Below are 19,605 nucleotides of genomic sequence, written 5' to 3'. Positions count from 1 at the left end.
AATTACACACATTGTGTAGCCCTCATACATTCTGAAAGAATCACAAAAGTACCTTGTGATTTTAAATATTCTTAATAGCCGAACACATCTCAACACAGAAATGCCCAGTGGTGACATAATCTTCGTCTCAACCAGAATTGTTTCCAGGATTCCTCCACACACAATGAAACAGTCAAAGCGGTTGAAGAGGGACACAAAATAGGCCTGGAGACCAAGGCTGTACATCTTCAGCAGCATCTCAGCAGTGAAAAGAGCTAGCAGCACCTTATTGGCAGTGTCTCATGAAAAACAAACAGAAACAGATTAAGGAAACTTAATCAAAAGATCATCACAGATTAATTATTGACCCTTGCTTGTAAGAACCCCCTTCCGGGATCAGTCTGAAAGAGTAACCTTATCCAAGCTTGGGTGAAAGAGTAGACTTAAAAGGTGTGGGCATGTCATCCACAGAAATGTTTTACAAGGATGCTCACAGCAATTCTTATGCATTGCAGATACAGCTGTGATGCATTATACAACCGCACAACCTCCGCGGCAGGGATATGCCTTCCCGTGCTCAATCTCCCATCACACTTGTCATCTGCAGATGGGAGCGGGAATAGAAGAGCTGCTGTGCTACCTGCTGTTACTTAATTAAGCCTTTCAGCTGCTCTCATGTCCAGTGAGGATTCAACTGTTCTGAAGAACGAAGAATTTAAAAAATCACTCTTTGCTACTTTCCTGGTAGTTAGAATTTATCATAAATGCAGTTCCAGGGAAGACCCTGGAAAACTTGTAGGTACCAGTAGCCATCCATAAATTAGAAATCCAGTGGCTGCAGATACTCATTTAGCATAAGCTCCTGATTTCACCTACACCCAGTGGAACATTACTTTGGCTAAAAATGAGGGATTCATATCTTCCCCAAACCTGTTCTTATGCAGGTTGATGTTCTGTTGTGTTGTTTAAGATCCTCCTCAGAAAGGGACTACTTGCAGCTGTGCTTTTCCTTTTACAATCTGTACCCTAACACACCAGCTTCTCCCACAGCCCTATATTCTTAACATGAGCAAAACAAACAGAACCATCACTCTCTCCTCACCTTGAACCTCAGTGAGCCAGTCTGGCTGGTTATAGTGTTCAGAAGCAATGGTAAGGGTGTTGAGAAACACAAGGAAGATCACCAACCAGTAGAAAACATTGGACTTGACAGCAGCACGGCACTTTCGTCTGCAGAATCGATTCCATCGGCGCCAATAGCGACTTGAAAAATTAGAAAAGGAAAAGTGCTTTTCAGATAGAGATCTTTAGGCTACTGCAAATCTCTGTGAGAGAGACTCTAGTCTTGATTCATTGTTTGAAAATGGCAGGGAATAACTTTAAAGTTCACCCTGAGAATCATGCTCTTACTCTCATCTGAGTCGACAGCTGTGGTCATCATTTCTTTAGCTCTAGGAATAAAATTAGCCCTAAACCAATTTGCAACATTTAAGGATGAATAAACCTCTTCAAGCAATATCTTAATCTGATTAAGACATCTATCACAGCTACCCTAAGATGCCTTTCAGTCCAATTCCCACAAAAATCATTATTCTTCCTCTATATAATGCCTGTGGCCTGAAATGGAACTTGGCCCAGCCTTGGGATAGTCAATGAAAAGATTTCCACTGTGTACAATGGGAGGTGTACAATTGGAGAGGTGAGATAAAATAAAATACCCATGGAAGGTATCCAGCATTTGGCAATGATCAGAAACTAGCGTAATCCCAGAGCTAACTCTGAACAGAAAGATTTAGGGGACCTCAATACCTTACCTTCTTGCCTGGAGCTAAGGATACCATTTGTTAATCAACAGATCTTTTAAAGTTTGCCTTCCAAGAAGACGTTCTCTTGTGTCACTGATTTCTGAGGGTAATTACTAACCACAGAAGATATTTAAAGCTAATTACACACCTCCTACTCGTCAGAATTTAACTTGCATAGCAACCAGTTTCCAGGCAACACTTGCCACTGTATAATAAAACTAATAGTTTTATATAGATATTATATACGTTATACACACAGGTGTCCGCTGTGCTCTTTAGATGCACACAGGACAGAGGGGGAGAGAAAATCTCTTGGTTAGTCTTTTCTTACATATAATTTCCAGTGATAAACTGTGGCCATACTTGAGGTCAGGGCTCAGCATATAGATAAAATAAAGCCAGGCAATGTGCACACTGCACACTGGCTGAGAATTTTGCAACAGCATTTTAACAGGCAATAAAATCCAGGCTGTTTTAGCTTTGTAATCAGCTTTGCATCTAGTCTTGGTAGCTCAAGCATTTAATCAGGGCTGCGTGTTTAGCAAGTGGACTGTGGACAGGAAATGATCTTTCAATTTTCAAAATGGTCACAACACTTAAGTGTTTACATTGTCCTTAAACCATCAGCAATCTTACACAGTTTTGTGTGTATTTTGCACTAATGGAGAAGGAACATCACTATGTGGTGATACAAATGTTTTCTTGTGCTTACACTTGGCATAATTAAATCCACAGACTGTATGAATGTGATCAAGCATGCAACACTGTGCAGAGGGATGCATATTGGTAATATGTACACATGCAGATTCCTGAATTTATGTTACTGTCTCTTATTTAAGTAACATTTTAAGCCTTGTCTCAGTTCCTGTGAAAGCTAATTTACTTTTTTATAAAATTGACTTTGAATTCAGAGTTAAGGAGACTGCTGGACTCCTACAGAAGAGGCAGAAATGGACTGGGATGTCAACAATCAAGTTACATTGATTTGGTCAGCTTTTACAGCGAAAACCCATAGACAATCACCTGCAGATTGATGCACACTGTTAAGAGCTTTAAGTCAACAGAGAGGGAAGTATCACCAGAAAAACTTCACATGTCTCACAGTAAAAGAGAGCAATTCACAAATAACCTCAATATTCAAACTTTGTCAGTTGAAAGATTTACAGTCAAGCAGCACAGAGTAATGGAACCCACTGTAGGAAGCAGAACCTTGAGCTGACAGGGTTGATGTTATGGGTGCAATGTAATTATGTGGTAGAACTTTTTTTCCTTCTGCTTTTATTTTTTATGGTTCAAGATGCAGAGGTAGCAATCAGATACGTACTTTTCAGTGAAATATTCTCAGTAGTCCCTGTGCCTTATTTCAGTATGAAGTTCAGAAAAAATATATTGCTATTTATTAGACGATTAAAATCTACCAAATGTGGCAGCATGCCCTAGAATCAAGACTGCACCCCACAGATGCAGGAATAAGCCATTCCACAAGGTAAGGAACAAAATCAGTGGAAAGGAAGAAAACAAAAGTGGCTTTTACTTACCTAAATTTAGATTTGGAGATCCGATGCCTGAAAGATAAGAATTGACATTAAATTCTCTGAAGTTTTTCCATACCTCTTAGGCTTTTATGAGAATAGCAACAGAAAGAAACAAGCTCAATTGATTTTTTGCTTGTATAGTCTTTTCTTTTGGAATCCCCCATAAGGCAATGTAGGCTCTGGACAGGATTAGGATTCCCTGATATCCAAACCTGTTTTTTGGTGGGAGTTATGAAGCAGAAGTCATGCTGTGGTAGGAGTCTACCACCTACGAAGATCAGCAAATAGCCTTTTTCTTGGGTAAAAGCATGGGTTAAAGCTAGGGTTACTATACATCTGCTACTAAGTTTATTTTTTGAGTATGACTCTTTTTCTTTTAGTCGCTGGTTGTTTATATACCTATATTAAAATATATATGACTTATACACACAGACATATTGCGTTCACATATCACTTGTCACTTCGAGATGTATAAGCACATTATGAAACCATGGGGAAAATAATGTTTTCTTTTTCTCCTAGCAATTGAGGGAAAAAACAGTATATGGTGAATGTTTTCATACTTAGATAATAACACTCATATTTATTTGTCTTTGTTATCTGTGCAAAGCAATCTGAATTTAAATGGGCTGAACAATGAAAAATTCTGTCGCTGTCAATGAAATTCTGGTGATTAAGCTCTCCTGAAAGTTGAGCCATGCTCAAACTATATACGTTTGAATATCTAATTCCATGCACTCAGGATCATTCTCTTCAATAATCTCATTAGCCTTATACAAGAAGTCGCAGGCAAAGCTAGAGACAAACCCTAGTTATATAGCCACTATCTTGCCCTGCTTGCCCCTTGTCCTGTAAGTCCCAGAAACTCTTTGACTGTCTTGTGATATGTACACACTAGTACAGGCAGAAAGAGAACAAAGGTATGTGGATTTAATGACATTCACCAGAGATGACTTAGGGAGCTTCAAAATCCACTACCAATAGCAAAAGAAATGAAGATCTAGAGAGTGACTGTGAATAAGACATTCCTGCTGAATGGAAGTATTTCTTGAGGTTCCCTCTATGATAGGAAAGTGATTCATTGTTGACAACAGTCAGCTATGGTCTCCCTGCACTGGCTTAAAAATGGAGCTTTGTTAGCAGACATAGGGGAAAGCAATTCTTAAAGCATCCAACATTACTTCCTGTAGTAATCTTGAAACTGTTTGAGGACATTGGTCACTGACAAAGAATGATGGGTCAGTTTCCTTATGTGGAAGAGATTTTAGTGATAGGAGCATTTCACCAGCAGATGGTCCAAGTCAAAATAAATAAAAGTAAAAGCTTTTGCACTGAATACATCTTTCTTGCAATGTCACAGGCAGCTTGTCTAGGCCACATACTAGGCAGCAGCGTGGTTTCAGACACATACAAGAATTCTTTTGATAAAGAAGAAATAACGCACTGGCTGAACAGAATGCTAAATTATGCTGAGGAGACAATGGAACTGTAATAAGAATGGCTGGTGAAGCATCTACACAGCATATCCTTAATGTTAATGCTATCCCACCATCTTACTGATAAGTCCTGCTTAAAATGGCCTGCCTACTGTAATGGATCAGATTTGCAGGCAACAGAAAGGATCATACAAGGCCATGAGAAAGAAAAAGAATAAAAATAGTGCAGTGTGAGACAAGGCTTGATGCTGAAAAAAGAGAGGAAAGACTTTCACAGGAGGAATCTTCAGGTGGGATGGAAAGAGAGCAAAAAAGATATAATGGGGTACTCGCCCCAGTGGAAAGTGAAGGACAGGGAGTATGAAGTCCTCTGATGACCTCTCCGATGATGGCTTTCCAGTAAGGAAGCTCTGCTGCATTTAAGGAATCTTTTATTTATTTAAGCAGAAGAGATGTGGCAGGTGTAGTATTCATCACGCATGTGATAATTACATCTTTGGAGCATTTTGAGCAACAGCCAAGTGCATTCAGTGCTCCGACAGGTTAGATGTTCCCCCCGCCCCACTGCCTTACTGTTATGGCAGAAGGCTTTATCACAAGTGGGTGTGATATATATATAGAACAGGACAAGGGAGGAGGAAGAGATTTATATTTAGAGGCAGAATCCGAGAATGAAATTGAGTTTTGGAAACACAAATTGTGCAATAACTGTTTTTTAAAATATTATGCCCTAACATGAAACATATTTTTTAAAATGACACCTGTGATCAAGAAGCCTTTGCCTTTCAGAATGATGGTTAACACCATACACAAAAATGCACTTATGGCATTTTTTAGGTCATCAAATGGCCTCTCTGTGACATTCCAAACTGGCACTTGCCCGGGGTTCAGTGTGAATCAGATTCTCTGCTATAGGTTTAAAGACAGATCTCTTGTACTCCTCATACTCTAGATGTTTTATGTCTTTGAAAGAAAGAGATCTTCCTCAGATGGAGCTCTGATATGTCTTGAGAAATAGTTGTTTGTTTTTTTTTTCCCAAATATGATATCAGAGCTTATATGACAAATATTTCAGATCACTACTGAGTGTTTTCATCATAGGATCCATGTAACTCAGATTACATCTTAAAAAAGGCTAACTCAGAAATCAGACCTTTATCATTTGAGTAGCTATGTTTAATTTTCTAAAACTCTTCTAAACCTTATCTGGTTAAGGTAAAGTTACCGCATGCGGATAAAACAGTGAAACATAAGAATTTTATCAGCATCATCTTGGGAAAATGAGCATAATTCAGATGTCGTGAGATATCCTATATTCTGAGAGATAAAGCAGCACAACAAAACCTTGGAAAGCATATTTCCCTTTCTATCTTCCTGCTGATGGAAGGGCATTTAATTGTTCTACTAGGGATGTTGGAATCTCTGAAGAATAGATGCCCACCCCAGGGTCCTTTTCCACACATTCTTAGGACAAGGGTATACAGTGACATAACATTTTCATTTCCTAATAATCTCTCAATAAAATGAAGTCTTAGGGATAAGTTCTACCCTCAGCTACATCTCTGCAATTTGTCTTGAAGCACTGGACCTCCAGCCTGTCACATGCTATCCTCTCTACAATACAATTAATACTGCAGTATTATACAGTCATACACAATGATCATTTCTCATTTTTATCCATTTATTAAAAGCTTCAAGCAAAACACAATGGAAGACTGGCCCCAGAGAACTTGAACTATGAAGTGGATTGAAATTGAGCACTGAAGAACATGCTGACCCAAAGGAGTCATGCTGGGTTAAAGAGAGAGATGGCTGTTTGCTAGCAGCAATAAGAATCTAAAGAATATCCTTAAGAAAACTGGATCTATTTTAAAGTTTGGGTGGTTTGCTATTCATTAGGCCTTCTTGAGCTGGGAAACAGACTGGAGAAATAGGCCAGCACTTAAAAGTGAGTGAATAACCCTGGTCTCCCTTTGGCAAGTCACAGGTAAGGCCTGTCACAATATGAGAAGCAGGAAGATAATATCTCCTCCACAAGGGCATGCTGGTGTCCTGAGACACATACCTAGAACTGACTGTGAATAACAAGAATGCCATGCTTATAAATAAACTGGGGAGCACTAGTGAATGCTGATATGTAAGGGTTGCTGCCATGTGTTTTCCTTCTAAAGTCAGCAGAGGTTTCAAAGCTTTTGGCAAACTTTTCTTTCCACAGCTCCTGATGTGATTGAGAATTTGGTCCTCAAAGGCATCTATCTTCTATTAGGTCAAAACCAATGGCAACTGTAGCGAACCTGAAAGCAAAATGACCCTTTCTCCTTTATCACTGGCTACTATGCTGATTATTGCAAGAGCTGCATAAGGAGCTATTGTACAGACAGAAAAGCACCAAAGGAAAATCAGCAATGGCTTGGCTGCCAAGGAAAGCTTCCATTGTCTACATTTTTTTAAGGACATTGCATTTTCTGAAAAGACAGTGTAGTTTGTTCATTTTGTTCTATCCTCTTTTACTGTTTTAACCCTCTTTGGTGGAAAAGCAATTGCACTGTCCCCCAAATATATGGAAATCCCAGCCAAGGTGAAAGTGCCAAGTGGCTTATTATTTCAGGGAAAGCAGATCATTTTAAGCTCTCTTCCCCTTTGAGTCAAGTGCTTCAGTTTTCTACCATGGCTCCATGAAACTTAGTTTCCACAAAGGTCTCTTTTCTAGCTAAGACTTACCTATAAAAGCAAGTTCTATTGTGGCACTCCAGGTCTGCATGGTTGTATTAGAAAATTAGCATTCTGGTTGTATTGGAAGATTATATATGCTGCCATCCTGTGCAGAACAGATTACTGCTGATTATGTGCAACAGCCTGCCGGCAGGAATTTGAGGCCTGCTGAGCCTCAAAGAGGCTCAGAGAAATTACTCACTACTAGGTATAAGACTGTCCTGTAAACAGAAACCCATTGCTCCTAGTTTTGGGTTTATCTCACTGATACTTGTTGTAGAGAAAACACATTTCTTTGTACCTGGAGGCAACAGGTTATAAAAGCTGTGACATGCCAGAATTAAGATAAGTTCTACTTCCTGACATAGACCTTGAGTATAAAAGCTGTTCTGATTCTACTACAGGGCAGATGTCAGTGCAGTACAAGGCAGTGTCATGACAGAGATGACATACTGTGGAATTTGTGGGACATTTTTCAGTGCTCCATGCAACCCCATAAGACCTTTTTTTTTTTTTTTAAATTTGGACACCTGTTAAAGGTAGCATCCATTTTAGGAAGGAAAATACTCCCTGCCACAGCTCGCCTGATGGCAGCAGAATTACTAAGGATGAATACGAACAAAGTTTTTGTTTGCTTGTTTGTTTTAGTTTTAGGAAACTGGATTTACACACTAAGTGAGAAGATTAGATACTACATTCTTCCTGAAACTCCTGCTGGTTTAAAGTCTGGCATTGCTCCAGACAGCACAGATGATAGTATGGATACTATAGGAAGAAAAGCTCGTTTGAAACAATCAGTAAGAGACAGTGTGTGTTTGAGAGGTAGTCTCTTGATCTCACATAGCATATGTCTCTGTGGAGCTGAGAAAGGCTGTCAGAGAAGATCTCCTTTTCCAAAAGGCATGCTTGAGACTGGCTTCTCAAGCAGATCTTTCTGTCATTCACAGATGATGCCTTTCAAAGCTCTGCAGCTTTTTATAAGAACAAAAAGAACAGCTAGTAATTTGCAGTTATCTTTAATAAAAACACTTTTTCCTTCAGTCTCCTAGGTACGTTTTCTTTTTATCACATGGGTATTCTGATGGCAAGGTCAGTCTGTATCCATGGTGGTGGTGTTGCTGAGGTGATTAAATGCCCTTACAGCTTGATGCCACTAAACAAATAAACACATTATCTTTGCCTCGAAATCTCCCTGATACTTCAGTCATGTCCAGCTGCAGCTTGCCCAGTGCAGTTTCTGACCCTCAGGAAAAACGTGTTTATACCAAGACAATGGGGACTTCTGACCATTGGGTGACTAGTAGACTGGTCAAAATCAAAAGTCACCTGAAACTCAACATATGAAACTCAAAGCTGAACAAAAAAACTTTTCTAGGCATTTCAGTTCTAAAAGACAAACTTCAGAAGGCAGAGGAGTGCTCAAGAGTCTGGGCTTAACCTTCAACTACGGTAAATCAGGATGTCACAATCATTAACACTTTCTGAAAGTTCACTGGTACTACATGAAGAACTCATTTGAAAAACTCAACTTCCCAAAAGAACTACTCATATCCTTGAACAGCACTGAGTTAATTATTGGATGTTCTGACCAAATTCTGATACTCTAAGTCATGTTCCACCAATGTTACTTACTACTCAAATCAGTTCTAAAATCCCTGCTTACATTTTATATATTCCTGATGGAATCAGAGTTCAAGACAAATCAAAATTTACCCATGAGAGAGGAATTTGCAGCTCCACAAATTTACAAAACCAGGAAGCATTGACAAATTTGTATTTCGGTCCAGACTTTCAAAAGCAAAGATACAGTCATTCATTTTTCTGGCTGAAGGCTCCCATCCATCTCATGGAGATGAAAAGCAATCTCCCTGAGGCCTTGAGGATTTTGAATGTCCTTGGGTACGTGGGTTAAAAAAATCCCCTTCTCAATAACAGATTTCAATTTCCCTACTATATGCCACCTATCTCCAAATGAAGTAGAATGTGGCTAGGAAACCGTTTCTCTCTCTCAATCTTATATGTACTGCTTTGGTGACACTTAGGCACAATTTTAAGATTTACAACATGGGAAGAAGAAACAAAGTTCCATTTTTCTGTTATCTTTCTTTGCTTTGTTAAAATGCATTGGATATTGCCATTCCTTCTCCTAACAGTGTGGGCATAGTGAGCACTGTGTCAGACCATAGGATATCCTGTGGATATGTTGGATCATTTTCAGTAAACTCCATTTTAAGTCATGTTTATGTTTAGAATTGGGTTAAACTTCAGTTCTCCTGGCCAGATTCCAATTTACAGAATTATGTTCTCCTTGCCAAAATTCCCCATACTGTTTCAGCACAAAACAAGTTATCCCTCATACACCTCCTTATACACTCACGTCCTTTCTCCTTATGTTTTTAAACACCTGTCACATTTTACCCTGAAGGTAGCTAAACTCTAACACTGTGAAAACAATTGCTGCACGTACAGTTCATGAAGTGTTTTAGGATCCTCTGGGATTAAGGACATTAAATGAATGCAAGCTGTAATATTAAAAATATATGCAACTTTATATTAACAGTTCCCATTGTTGTTGGCACTGTGTAGCACCAGGGGACCCATTGTGTTAGGAACCATAATTGCAGAATAGAGATAGTTCTCCAAATCAGATCCAGCTGGAAGAAGTGGTCACATATCCAGCTGCTGCTTCCTATTATGTGACAAGAGCACAGGCAGTTAAGCGAGGTGCTAAAGGGAGAGCTCTAACTGCCTTACTGCTGTGAATAGATCTCGACTGGTTCCTTCTGAAAAGAGTTCATAATCTAAACCAGACTCAGCAGGTAGACAACAGCAAGCAGGCAAAGGAATGCTACCATACTTTCTTCTAGGGTTTTGTAAGCCACTGGCTGTCACTTCCAGGAAAGCAGACTGAATTTATACCATATTCCACATATCACGTCTTCTAATGCAGATAAGATCGCTTCCTCTTCAGTCTGTAGAGGAGAAGGCCAGGGGTGTTTGAGGGAGATACAATCAAGGTTTATGAAATCATGAAAGTGATAGATTAGCTGAATGCAGAACTGTTGATCATCAAATCTCACAGTATAAGGAGGAAAGGGCATTGACTGAAAGTAGTAGTATATCAGCTTAAAACAGATACGCTAAACTACTTGTCTACACAGCAGGTAGTGAGCAGCTGAAACTTGCTTGCACAGGAGACCATGAGGACAGGCAGCATTAGCAGTTTCAGATAAATCCATGGCTGACATGGCCTCTAAAGACAAAAATGAGAAGCATCTCCTCTAAGATCTCTAACACAAAATCATGAATTCAGAAGCAGAAAAGTGGAACAAAAGGCAGGAAAAGACCAGGCTTGCATGATTCCCCTCCTGTTACTGTAGGGTCTGAACACTGGACCACAGGCCTAATGAAACAGGATTCTTCTTAGGTAGCTATGATCAGCACTTGATCAAACAGAAGGGCTCAAACTATGTCCAAGGACAGGACAGAGCCTCAAAATATTCCAGCACTGTGCTTAGTCCAGTTTTTACAGAAATTAAAGAGGGTAAACATATTTCCAAGCAGCATAAGGTCCATTCTTATTTAAGTCATGCAGAAGGGAAGAAAGGACTCCTCTGGTCTTCCATGCTCACTGTGAAGCTAAGAAACATATCTTACAGTATAAACGTCTTCCATAAGTGCTACCTCACATGTTGTTGAGTCTGTCTACTTACTTTAATGGTGTGATTTTGAGAAGGCTTTACCCCCTCCCAACTGCTGAGTTTATTTTTCACTATGATGTGGTCAGCACTTTAAGGATGTAATGCAGGCTGTAGGATGGAAGCTATCATGTGTACTTCAATTACAAGGCACTGTAAAGTGCAGAGGAGCCATTAGAGAAATTAAAATATACTGGTCAATTCTACTGTTTGGTCTGCATATATTGAATTTGATTAACTATCACTAAAGACAAATTTTAAAATAAGAACACTTATCCATCAGTTCTTCTTTTAGCAACCACGCAAACCCAGCTTTGCTTATTGTGGGAATTCTGTGATTTATTTATATCTGTGTAATCGCAGAGGCTCTCCACTAACATCCAGAGTGAGTTTACATTGCAATTAAGATAAGAACTGGGATTAACAGATCTTCTCCACCCTCTTTTCACCCATAGTGTGGTTTCCTTACCCTTATGAGGCTAACATTTGCCTTGGCTTTAAACCACCAGGCTCAAGCCAGCACCTGCACACATATAACTGTGTATATGTACTCACGCTAGCCTAGCACCGCAGTTTTCGCCTTCAATATCTGTTCCAGGGACGTTGTCTGTGTTCACGGACTCGGTCTCACTGGTGGGCATGCTCACTGTAAGAGTCAAAGGGAAGAAAAAGAGAGGGTTGGCCATTAGAACCTGACACATCTATAAATGAATCACATCAGTCTTATTGAAAAGGCCCTCCGCTGCAGCTCCCGAGGATTAAGCGCTTAGCTGAGCAAGTCTACTGCCTCCCTGCACATACAAGGCTGGGCTGGTAGACTTTTGGAACACACACTGCTTACTCAAATGATAAAGAAGGGGAAAGAGTCAGCTATTTGCTTTCTTTTTGAGTCAGTTCCTAGGAACTGTTGTGAATGAGAATCACTGAAAATGAGAGAACCTGGCAAAACCAAGAAATAAGCATTTGCTTAATTCAATGAAAACTTAAGAAGATGCCTCTTTACCTGCACCAGCCCAACCATTTTACTACCCTTCCCAGTGTCTTCTGGAGTGGAGTGCAAATAGCAAGTACCAGACTGAGAAGGAATCTGATAAAAGGTTTCAGTTGGCCTGATAGCAAGTTCCACATGAACAATACTGACGGCCCATCTGCTGTATACCACTGTTAATGGGTTTTAACCTTACATTTAGAGCCTGAGCTTATAGGGATAAAGAGCGGAATTCAAACTCTCAAACCCTTTCAGATATTATCAACAAAGAAACTAATGAATATGAACTGTGGCAGAGATTTTATTTTGACACTCATCAAATAAGAACTGGACAGAATCTCCTACAGTTTTACAGAAATATAATGGAATAACCATCAAATGAAAACAATCTTAGGTGTGAACCTATTTCATTAGGATTCAGGAAGGTGTCACATCTTCCATCCGTTATGAGACCTTAATATTTTATTTGCTTCTGTAGATGAAAAAGATTCACTGTTTCCATTACATGAATTTCTCCCAGCTCCAATATGAACTGTAACTCCTTCAACATACTAACATTCAACATATGGTAGAAGAAAGGACAGCATTCAATGTGTCTCTTCCCTTTCCATCTCTTTTCAAATATACAGGAAATGACAATTTCGACTGAATAATGGAAGAGTTAGGTCTCTCAGATGGACGTATATCACAGGTGAGTCTTGACAATATGCACTATTAGCTGTGGGAGAAGCTTCTAATAGCTTGTCAAAATAGGTTACCCATTAATAAAAAAATATCTAATAGTAACTCCTTGATTAAAAAAAAAAAAAAAAAAAAAAGAGAGAGTAAATACGGTCTGCATTCCAGTTGGGCAGATGTTTAATGAGCTATGGGCTCAGAAATCCTTTCAGAAGCTAGATATCAGAAGGTTCTTCCAAAGAGGTAGTGGGTTCTTGCTTTGAAAACATTATAGTAGAAATGCCCCTCAAAATCTTTCCTGCACACAATCCCAATAATGCAAGTGACTCCAACATATGTCTTTGGAAATCTATAAGTTCTTGTATTGTGTTGTATTGTGTTATTCAGGAACACAGACCATATGAAATAATGGTCTCTCTAGCACTCTTGACATAACCATGAAACCATGTACTCTAATGGTGCCTGTTTCCTTACAAAGACTAGATGTTTTAATAATCTTATCTGTTCAGAAAGTTGAATAAAGAAATCAACTGGATTCATATTTTGATGTGCACAGAAGAGTCAAATAAACTGTAAGAAAAAGAGACATTCATAATTAAAATTTTCAAATTTTCAGTCCAGATGAAGCCCATCAGGAAAAAAAAACAAACACCAAAACATTGATATTTGATATGTCATCTTTGAGGATGAGGTAAAGCACTTTCAAGACATATTTGAGCTTATTTGCAAATGGGGAACAATCTTGAAGACATTAGCAAGAGATTGATTTGCAGAACAGCTTATTATCTTAAGTGCATGAAGAGGAACACTGCACAAGCAATAGCAAAAGCAAGGCACGCACATGCAGAAATACAGAAAGATACATTATGTGTCAGTCTTTATAGAGATATATAGACAAACACACATACAAATATGCTTAGTGTGGACACAAAGTGCAGTGGAACATTACCATGGGTTTCTGTGGAGTGACTAAACCAAGAAAACTTTTCTTTCTTCTTATCAGGCAAGCCAGCTGGAGTGCTTCCTTTCACAGACAAGATGGTCAAGTACCAGGAACAAGACATCAATAGAGAACATGCAGCCAGTGACAGGCAAAAGAAAAGAACAAGGAACTCAGCTTGCACATGACATCCACTTCTGTCAGAAAACTTCATCATGTGAATTAAAAGTACAAAATGAAAAAATAAGATATATAAAAGTAAAAAATATTATATCAGACAATCAGAGGATAACCTCCCCTTACTTTGTGTTCTTTTTAAAATTTATCTTCTGAGAATAACAAGAGGTTGAATTTAAGTTTATGGGTGAAATCATTTGTCCAGTGATTTCAATGGCAAAAGTATTCTTGTTTGACAGTCTGACCTACTGAAATCAATGAGTCTAAGGCACTCACAACATGTCCCAAAGTTTTTCTCTAATCCTTAGTGTCAGGATCTGGACCAGTCCATTTTTGAATCAGATTTCTTGTTCTTTTTTTCCTAAATTTTTCCAATATCAAGAAACTTTCCAAAAGTGATGGAGCTGCTAAAGAAAGTTGAGATAATTACATTTCTCAGTCTTTTCTCTGTCTTTTCTGTGGTTCAGGCTAGTTGCTGGCACTAACTCTCAGGAACTTACTACACTGCACTGTTGGTAAATGTTAAGGATAGTAAAAAGTATTACAAAGTTATCATGTATAAGAAGGATGAGGGCCAGAAGTTAAAGGCCAGGATGGACAGGAGATATGGACTGTAATCTCAAACGTGGTATGCTCTCAGCAGGACAACCACTTAATTTTATGTGGCACTTCACTTAATCTTCAGCATCATGGATAGTCATGTGCATAGCTGCTATGAGGTTCATTTAGGCCAGTTAAAAAATCCTGAAAACAGAAGTTGCCGCAGAAGATTTAAGTATAAACGGGCCGAATATGAGATGAAGTAGACCAACTATTGCCCACACAGCTTTCTTTCTGATTCAGTTCTCAGAGACGCAGACCTTGTGCCCACACCCCAGCTCCAGCCTAGAAATGCAGGCATTTTCTGCAGTAAGGGTAATTAATTATTGGAACTATGTACCAAGAATGCTGGTAGTGAATCCACCACAAGAATGTCTTAATCATGAAGAGATGTTTTTCTAAATGGTGGGCTCTAGTCCAGACCAGAGCTATGTTCAGGATCATGCTATATGGACTATGACATCTCAGTGACTACTTCCTCTTAGTAATTTTGGAAGCTGAGACAAAAGTGCATTTCCTCCTATCTAGACACAAAGTGACTTAGTGATGGAAATTCTGGTGCCTCACCCCCTGCTCCATATGTGATCAGTGACATATGCACTCTTACAAGAGCTGTTTGCTGTCAAGTTCAAAAAATCAACTCCTTGTACCCAGATCAGAGGTCCCCACAGGGCTGGGTTCTGCCAGATGCAGTGCGCGCCTTGACCTTCAAGCAGACTCATAGATTTTCCATCTACCACAGGCTTTGCCTTGCAAGGCAGTTCAGTATCTAAACTACACCACGGGCATTGTATCCTCACGCACACAGTTCAATTGCACACCTAATACCTTGAGATATTAAGTTATACCTTAGGGTCTTAGTTTAATGACTAAATACCTATACTGTAGATAGGTGACTCCTTGGCTCCTTGGCACATGTGAAAGCAGGCTGTTAAAGGAATGAGAGGACATTTCCACCAGACAGTTTGCCTTTGCAGGACTGCACCAGGAGCAGCAGTGGAGCTAACAGTGAGATGAGCACACTGAGCTGGCAGTTTGCCTCAACCAAACCAAGCCATATTATTCCAAATCACTGCAGTGAACTACTAACAACCACACAGGGCTAGAATGTCTCTGGGCAGCCTGGTCTAGTGGTTGGCAACCCTACCCACAGCAGGGGGGTTGAAACTAGATGATCTTTAAGGTCCTTGTCAACCCAGGTCATTCTATGATGATACCATAGAAGATATTATGCAATCATGGTGGCTTTGTTTACATTGCAATCTTTTTCTGAATTTGTCTTTAGTGATCACATCCATAATTCACTCAGTTGATGGAATCTCCCATTAATTACACGTTCCCAAGGCAGTATAGGAACTTCTTTTCAAAGAGAAGTGAAACAGCTTTTAAAGCATGCAGGTATTTCATGGTTTTGACAGAATGTAAACCATGACGACCAGTATGTTTTATACTCTACAGTCACTGAAATATTTGCATTTCTTACATCTCTCCACAGCGTGGCTCATCTCTGAATACAAAACTTTCCTCCTGGACTATCTAAACTCTGATTTCACATTACTTACGTAGCATTCCTGCAGCAACTAAAGCAGCAACTGCTGTCTAGCTGCTTCCTTAAGAATAAACCTGAGATAAGCTTCATGTTGTGTTAATTCTAGCTCTGAAACCTAGTGGACAGAAATAAGGACAAAGTCTGCAGTCTGCAAATGGTTTAGGCAGATGTGCAAGACCCTCTGAGAGCCTCTGTTCCATGTCACCGGCATCAAGCTTTGATACCAGACCTACACTTGCACTAACATATGTCCCTCCAAACAAATGCCCTGTGGACATGTAATAAATTACTAGATGGCAGGTTGCCAAGAGATAGCCAGCTGCTCAAGTAAAAAGGTAGACAGCACTTTCAATTCCCCTTCAGCGTAGCACTGAAATATTTTGCCCCTTTACACATTTAGGGAATAATATATAGTTCCATTTCAGAAATATCACTACCACTGTTGCATTTTGCATTTGTGGCAGTCTTGTCATCTTGATAGTGGAAGTAATTCTAATATTCAAATTTATCTCCATGGATTATAATGTTGCCACACTTGCTTGTTGCTGAATCTGACTTTAATGAATCTTGCTGTGAGAATTTAAAACCTGGATAAGATGATCCCTGGGCAAAGGATATTAGGTTCCACAAACATATACAAAGCACACAAAGTCACAGATGTTGATAGGATACACTACTAAATGACTATGCAGATCTTGATGTCAATTTTAGAACTGGATATGTGAGAAGCTGTTCACATTGCCTGACTTGACATCTCTGATTCAGCTATTTGAGTTAACCTCCAGAGACAGACAGGTTCCTGTCACAGGTTTTCTGAGTGGCTCCCTCTGCTGCATGGGCAGGCTGGGCATTTACCTTAGACACCTACACTGGGTACCTCACTTGGAACAGTGCAATAACTCAACAGTGCGTTCACTCCTATTCAAAGAGACCTGCAGCGAGTTTTCAGATTAAGAAAAGGAAAAATACACCTCAGTATGTATTCTGAAGTGCTCATTAGGACTCCAATTCTTCCAGCACTCTAATTTCTGCTGGTATTGAATGACACTGCAAAATAAGGCCTAAGTCACCCCTTTTGTCCATGCTGGTATTTGAGATCAGATTAACCTGATGCCACTTTGTTGTGTAACCTTGGCCATATGACCAAGTCTTTCTTACATATCTGTTCCATTTCTCTAAAATGGGGATTATTATTCTGCACTCACCTTGCAAATCTTTTTGAGATGTGTGGATGAAACACATTACAATAAACCCTAAGTACTATAGCTATTACTGATGCTAATGCCTCCCAAGTGGGAATCCGCAGAACTATAAAGCAAATCGAAAGAGCGAAGAAGTCTTGTGAATTCTCCAGCTGAGATTTAAGATTTCTTTTTTCCATCAAGCACAAGAAGAATAAATTAAAATATCCAGGCTGCTCCCTTTACAAGAATGTGCATCAAGTGAATGACTTTGTCTGCCCTAAGAACTCCGCTTCCCAAGGTGCCTCTCCTGCCCATCATTCCACAAATGAGCTTATGGACAGCTGTCAGAATCTCAATAGGCTCATCTTTTTTTTTTTTTTTTTTTTTCAGTGGAGAGCTCTCATTTTAATTAATATGTGAATATTGCTTAGTTTTCCTCTTCTCATTGCCTGTTCGGAAATGCTGTACTCATTCACCTTATTCATTAATGTAAATAAGATACAGCTTTTATTCTGCTACATGGGTTCACTGTCTCATGAACAATCAGTGAGTGTGTTCTTAAATGCAAGCAGCACGCGCAGAGTAAACCATGCAGAGGTAAGTGAATATTTTTCTCTAGATCTATTCCTGATTTTTTTTTTTCCAGGAAAATATAATAGTTGTGGCTGGGGAACGCTGTCAGAGTTTCTGTTTGGAAAAGGAGCTCAGTTCTGCAATAGGAAGGCTTCTACAGGAGAAGAGGAAAGGGAAGTTGGAACCGGGCTCTTGGTGGTTATATGTCTCTCAAAGACAGACACAATGCATCAGTAAATCTAACACTATAAAAAACACTACAAAAACACTACAAAAAAAAGTCCAGAAAAACTGTGAAAATGCTTATCAAGGACTCAGAGGCCAACACCCATAAAGATGGCATTACACACACAACATGACATTAAATACATGTAACACAAACACTCTGAATAACCTAATTTTGGGTTATACAAATGACTGCAATTGGCAGGAGAGAGGGAGCTTGAGCTGCAGTTGCACTCAAGGTCAAATCCAGGAGAGCAATGAAGAGCCATGAAGTGGTTGTCAGTTGCATCTGCATCAGTCAAAAAGACCTTGACACCAGTGCATACCAGCAGCAAAGACAGAGCAGCTGGGATGCAGCATAGGGCTTGTTGTTGCAGTAGAACTGGGCTGAGAAGACTGGTACGATGCAGCACAGCTTAACAACAGGCACAGGGGTAGGAACATTGCTAAACACTGATATGGTGTACTGACATTTCACTTATATACATATAAATAATATATTTTACAGTATAAATTGCAACATCTATCTTTCATATAAAAAGCCTTGCTTTCACATGTCCTTCTCCCCTTCCTGAGTGTCACCAAAGGCACGTATATTTTCTATGACATTGAGGGGACACAGCCACGGGCTTAGCAAACTTACATGATCCACAAAGAGGAACAGGAGAGAGAGAGAGAGATCTGTATCAGCTGTGCAGGCATGTGATTAAGAGATCTATCATTAACACATGCAGATTACTGTGCACCTACAAATGCATTATCTTGCCACTAGTTAATCTTCCTGGGACTTATTTTAGTACAACAAATATCTTGTCTACCTTAAACAGGCATATTTCAGATTAAATATTTCAATTTTCTGCTTCTTACAGTATCATCAACAGCAATATGCATCATTCCACAATTTTTTCTTCATTTTAGCCAGTAAGGAGAATGCACATTTCAGAGAAGCACAGCCAAACTTCTGGCCCTGACAAGAAACGGCCTTTGCAAGCCTCTGACATGTATATTGACTGATGTATATTTGAAAGGAAAAACTAAAAACCCTCTTTGTACATCCCTGCAAGGAGGGCAGAGGTAGTTTTTGCATAACCTGTGGTGCCTCAAATAACTCAGAAGCACAGGGCCTTCCAGAAAGGAGTTTAACACTGTTATAAAAAGGCCAAATTAATGATTTCCCTGGGTAACTGCTGGTTCTGCTGTGCTAACACCTTAGTCTGCATTAGGAGCCCATTTGCCGTTGTGCAAAGTTTCTGCCTTCAAGGGTTATGAGAGCAACCTGCTTTAACCCCTGCAGTGAAAGACAGATGGGCTGGGTCACAGAGTGACAGATCAGATCAGAACAGATCTTGAAAGATGTCTCTCCCCTAAATCTGGATCCTCCTATGATATCCTAAACTTGTTTTCTCATCTGATAGATGTTTTGTATTGTTTGCCTTGCTAGGAAAAACATCCATTGTGCCAAAGTGCAAGGCATTGACTTGCCAGGATGTGGTTTATAGCCTCATTTTCTGCTGTCGGTCTAATAC

At 39.5% G+C, this 19,605-nt stretch overlaps 1 protein-coding gene across 40 annotated transcripts in view; it reads right to left on the bottom strand.

Annotated features, from left to right (window-relative positions):
* The window catches only part of CACNA1C (calcium voltage-gated channel subunit alpha1 C), a 473,299-nt gene that overhangs the window by 108,215 nt on the left and 345,479 nt on the right, over window positions 1–19,605 (bottom strand). For 20 of the 40 annotated variants that reach the window (XM_085230299.1, XM_085230338.1, XM_085230100.1 and 17 more), the window contains 5 exons: window positions 13,781–13,855; window positions 11,721–11,811; window positions 3,323–3,349; window positions 1,082–1,242; window positions 53–278 (listed from right to left, as the gene is read on the bottom strand). In XM_085230299.1, coding sequence (XP_085086425.1) covers window positions 53–278; window positions 1,082–1,242; window positions 3,323–3,349; window positions 11,721–11,811; window positions 13,781–13,855 — 580 coding nt within the window. The remainder of the gene's footprint in view (window positions 1–52; window positions 279–1,081; window positions 1,243–3,322; window positions 3,350–11,720; window positions 11,812–13,780; window positions 13,856–19,605) is intronic. The other 20 variants (XM_085230185.1, XM_085230167.1, XM_085230181.1 and 17 more) reach the window with 1 other exon arrangement.

This window comes from Meleagris gallopavo, chromosome 1, assembly GCF_905368555.1.
Source record: "Meleagris gallopavo chromosome 1, MGAL_WU_HG_1.1, whole genome shotgun sequence".
Taxonomy (NCBI): domain Eukaryota; kingdom Metazoa; phylum Chordata; class Aves; order Galliformes; family Phasianidae; genus Meleagris; species Meleagris gallopavo.
This window is presented reverse-complemented; position numbering and strand designations above follow the sequence as displayed.